The sequence below is a fragment of the Micropterus salmoides genome, unplaced genomic scaffold, assembly GCF_014851395.1.
Source record: "Micropterus salmoides isolate LMB-PRFRI ecotype aquatic unplaced genomic scaffold, ASM1485139v1 Ms_hic_scaffold_4277, whole genome shotgun sequence".
NCBI lineage: Eukaryota > Metazoa > Chordata > Actinopteri > Centrarchiformes > Centrarchidae > Micropterus > Micropterus salmoides.
The window spans coordinates 5,363-9,948 of record NW_024043681.1 but is presented as its reverse complement, the minus strand read 5'-3'; the positions used below and the strand labels follow the sequence as shown (position 1 = coordinate 9,948).

The window sequence follows — 4,586 nt, the reverse complement described above, 5'->3', positions numbered from 1 at the left end:
TGTTGCATAATAATTTATATTGAGACTATTTGAAATTATACAAACCAAATCATTATTAACCAAGCTTCACAAGGCCTATATATTTTGTAATTGTTAAAATATTTGTAGGTTGTCAGTGTTTCAGCCTGTTGAGGTGTTTCACCGGGCTAAACAGATAAACATCATCTATCTGTCTGTCTGTCTATCGATCCATCTATGGAGTCTGTCTCAGCGTAGGAAACACTGACATCATGAAACCTCAGTGTTTGACGCTACGTAAGATGAGTCGATACTGCGTGCGCGTCCCCTCCCTCCACCTGTAACAGAAACCGCCTAGAAAAGCTCGCTCCCGCTCCTCCCCTCCCCATTCAAGGTGCGGCTGAGGAACAGGTGCGAGAGGAATCACTGAGAGACTTTAAAACTGAAACATCACCGTTGTCTGCTGATTGTTTTCAGAAAGCTAGGGAAGACGCAAAGAGAAAATAAGAGACAGACACTTTCCTCAGCAACAAAGCAAACATTGCTAAAACCCGTCCGATTGTTAAGTTAGTGGGGGATTTGTACCTTCAGAGCAGGTGGACGTCGTCTTTGTTGATTCGCCGCGAAGTCGTTGAAGCAGAAGTAGCGTGGTGGAAATGGCCAACAAAGGTCTGCAGCTTTTGGGATTCGCCCTGGCCCTTTTGGGTGTAATTGGACTGATAATTGGCACAATTATGCCTCAGTGGAAGATGTCTGCTTATGTTGGGGACAACATCATCACAGCGGTGTCCATGTATGAAGGACTGTGGATGTCCTGTGCGTTCCAGAGCACAGGCCAAATGCAGTGCAAAGTCTACGACTCAATCCTGCAGCTCAACAGTAAGTAACACACTTACTGGATTCAAATGATGTGTCGTTGAAGGCTTGGAACAAAGTTTAAATTGTTTTATGTTTATACCCATACTACGGGCAGGCCTTATAGCTGGGAAGCTGTTAAATGTTGCCGTGTGTGTGTGTATGTATATTTTTTTCTGTAGGCCTCATAGGCCTAATATCACTGAGCGCTTAGCTCGGCGATGAAACTGGCTTTAAAGTTAAGTCATTTTAGTGACTAAAAAACATGTAATTGTTTAACAATAAATGCTGTAACACACTGGCATGCACCTGTTGGAATTTAAACCTAGCAACTTTTTTGTTTTAGGCCTTTTTTACAAGAAGTTCTGAGCCGTCTTCTATGACTCTTGGCTGTTAACAGATTCCTGTGGCTTGGGCTGACCGTTTCTATCACTTATTAACCGTCTTTCTTTCACTAAGAAAGCCGTCATTTTGTTTAAACCGCACCAAGGCCTCACCTGTAGGCTACTTGTAGCTTGATGACTCAGTGCCGGAGATTTCTTTCGACTTGATAGGCGGGAATGTGTGCATCACCTTCACACTTCCTATAGTCATTGGCCAGTACAATTGCCCCTGCATTGTGGAAAACCCCGTAGTGTCGGGCTTGCATTACAGCGCAAAGGTAGTTACAGGTTAAACACCCAGGAGCCACTGTTTAGGCAACAGGTCTCAGTGCCAGCCCCCACAATAGTTGTTTTGTCTTAGGCCTAAAGGGCATCAGATTACCACAAACCCTTCTTTGCTATGTTTTTGTGGCCCAAAGGGTTGACTCCTATGTAATGTCTGGAAAACTACTTAATTGACTAGATATACTAAAATGTTTTAGCACAACACTCCTTTTAAGAACCAGGCTGAACAATTACAAAAGGCCCTTCTTCCGGTGTATGGTATATGGCGGTATTGTTGTTTTGAGATAAATGTTAGTGTTTTTCACTGGCAATCATACAGCCCATTTGGGGGGGAAAAAAAGAACATGTTAGGTTAAATGGGACAGTTGTCACATTTCCTTAATTTTTTTTTTCTGAAAGTCAAATCACATGTGCGGTTACTATCTATCTTTTATGACACATCTTATCTTTAAGAGCACTGGCAAAATGGGTCAACAGCGGTTGGATTTCCTATTATACAGGTTTTGATCAGTTCAGTAACTGATCTCCTCAGGCATAAACTGCCTGAGGAAAACCTTCTGTACACTTAGGTGTATTGGTCCCTCCCTGTGTTTAATCTTTACTTATATTCACTAAAGCACTTAAAGCTTCAAGTTACTTATTGACTTGAGTTAGAAGTTCACAAAACCGTCTATTTTCTCCATATAGCTTAAGTGTCTTTTCTTATTTCTTATTTTCTATCTCACTTATCAAAACAGCTGATTAAAATATCTGTAGCACAATGAGTCTTATCGCCTTTTCAAACACGAACACAAACAACTTTTGATAAACATTGTGTGATTAAAGCTGTGGTTAGATATGGAGCAAGTGTACAAATAATGCCTCATTATTCAGAAGTACCTGCTCAAGATCTAGTGACTTTGTTTGAAACCACACGAGGCATTCTTCACTTTTTTTTTTTTTTTTTTTTGAGAGGGCCTTGGTAGTTTGGAGCAAAAAGCCACAAAATGTCCACCTGCTGAAAAGCAGGCTGCAAGTACCTGAAATTGGGAGTGTCTTCCTTATAATGAAACCTGAAACCTGGTTAGACCTGTTTTCTAACACGCATACAAAGCCGCCCCCCCCCCCAAGAGTTCTCACTTCCGGTTAGAGCCGGTTTCTGCTTTTCTTTTTTTTTTCTTTTCTTCTCACTGGGAGCGGCAATGACACGCTGTTATATGAACAATGCTTATTTGCACTGCTTCCCCCCCACCCAATGTTGGATGCGAAAGCATAAGTAGAGGCTTTTAATAGAATCACTGTAGAATTAATTTCAAATGCTACGTTATTTCACTCTTGTTTAAGCCTGTCAAGTCTTGCCGCACCCTCGTCCCTATGTACCAACTATTAAGTGTTAAATATTTGCTATTAAATGATGGATTAACCCTATCCTGTCCTCTTATCCAGGTGCCCTCCAGGCAACCCGCGCCCTGATGATTGTGAGCATTATTGTAACAGTGGCCGGCTTGGGCGTAGCTTGCATGGGAATGAAGTGCACCAACTGTGGAGGAGATGACAAAACCAAAAAGGCCAACATTTCAATTACTGGTGGTGTTATCATCCTGGTCGGAGGTAAGAAGCCATTTAATGTTTGTTTTTGTTCTTCTCTTTGGACGGTTTCAGTGATTTATCTTTACTTTCCCACAGCTTTGTGTTCTGTTGTTGCCTGCTCCTGGTATGCTAATGACATCATCAAAGCCTTCTACAACCCTTTCACCCTGTCAATACAAAGTAAGTATTTTGAAATTTAATGGAAACTACACCTTTATTCACACCTTTTGCATCTTGTGCTGTTATTTAATTTTTATTAAATAGGCTAAGTTTTGCAGTCCCACTCAACAATAGGCTAAACATTTCCTTTAGCTCAGTACAATATCTCCGAACATGTTGGATGTGCTGGTTGTTTAAGATACCAGCTTGAAGCTCTTCCTCCTCCCCCTTGTGTAGCTAGACATTTGCATGTGTCCAGCCACTCTTGCAGTGCTGATGGCATTGTGTATGTTTGTTTTTATATTAGCTGGGAGCTCAGCTGGCATCTGTTAACCCTGTTGACTTACTGTAACGTCTCTCTCTGAAGGTATGAGTTTGGTTCTGCCATCTTCATTGCCTGGGCTGGCGCAGCCCTGGCTGTAATAGGAGGTGGCATGATGTCCGCATCGTGCCGCAGACAAAAATCTACACCGAAGTATCCCATCTCCAGACCTCCCAGCAGCGGCAAGGAATACGTTTGAACAGGCAGGACTCGGTGTTAGAGGCTGAAGGAACACTTTGACATTCACCCTAGTCCAACTCAGAGATTGAAAGGTTGAAAAGATATATCCCAGGAAGTGATCAGTACCAGTTTTATTTTATTTTTTTAATTTGTCTCTTAGTTTCTTCAGGGAACCTGTGATGTTACTGTAATATTTAACAAATACATTAAAGTTTTAAATAACTGCTGTTTACTACTTAAAGAGCTTATTTGCTTTTCCCTGTCTACAACTTACTTACTATGGTGTATACTGTCCACTTTGTTGACGTCAGTAAAGCACTAAGTTCAAATTAAGGAAGGGAAACGCCAATATTACACAACTTGGTAGTAGAAAATATCTTTCACCTGCTGCATGCCACAGTGTACAGAGTGTTTGTGAATGCACTGAATAGAAATCAGATATGGCAGTGGACACCATTTTGTTACTGTGTATGCTGAATCTATGTAGGTTAATATCTGGCACTTGAGAAACAATTTCCATGTATTTGTGCCTTATTTGTTTTTTTATTTATATGAAAATGACAAATCATTCAGTACCACTATACACTGTGTTTAATCAGTGCCGCAGTGAAATTGTAACTATATAAAACGCAATAAATTCCTTTAACTCAGATTGATGACCTTTTTGCTGAAATACATACAGCGTGATGATGTGATGTATTTGGTGACTTGTTCTGTAATTGCTGTTGGTGTGGAAGCGCTTGCTTATTGCTTTTGTTTTTTTTAGTCAATAGTTTCACTCACATTTCATTTTTTTAACCTTTTCTAAAATTGTGATTTGTGAAGTTTGTACATAAAATAAAAGTGGAAAATGTACCCTTTCTGGAAATGCTGTT

The 4,586-nt window shown here is 40.6% G+C and overlaps 1 protein-coding gene across 2 annotated transcripts; it reads left to right on the top strand.

The window, feature by feature from the left end:
* Positions 1 to 417: 417 nt before the first annotated feature.
* Positions 418 to 3,892, top strand: LOC119887712 (claudin-7-B-like). 2 transcript variants are annotated; one of them, XM_038698349.1, is made up of 4 exons: positions 418 to 837; positions 2,907 to 3,071; positions 3,147 to 3,230; positions 3,577 to 3,892. In XM_038698349.1, exons 1-4 carry the CDS (start codon positions 615 to 617, stop codon positions 3,630 to 3,632), a joined length of 528 nt encoding a protein of 175 aa, XP_038554277.1. In that variant the 5' UTR covers positions 418 to 614; the 3' UTR covers positions 3,633 to 3,892. The 2 variants fall into 2 exon arrangements, with proteins under 2 accessions (XP_038554277.1, XP_038554278.1); XM_038698350.1 differs by having other exon boundaries at positions 3,147 to 3,234.
* Positions 3,893 to 4,586: the final 694 nt, after the last annotated feature.

Excerpts from the sequence above, each read along its gene's own strand:
- LOC119887712 (XM_038698350.1), top strand. The coding sequence starts at position 615 with ATGGCCAACAAAGGTCTGCAGCTTTTGGGATTCGCCCTGGCCCTTTTG. Across the intron at positions 838-2,906 it reads CTCAATCCTGCAGCTCAACA|GTGCCCTCCAGGCAACCCGC; the intron begins GTAAGTAACACA and ends CCTCTTATCCAG. Across the intron at positions 3,235-3,576 it reads ACCCTGTCAATACAAAGTAA|GTATGAGTTTGGTTCTGCCA; the intron begins GTATTTTGAAAT and ends CTCTCTCTGAAG.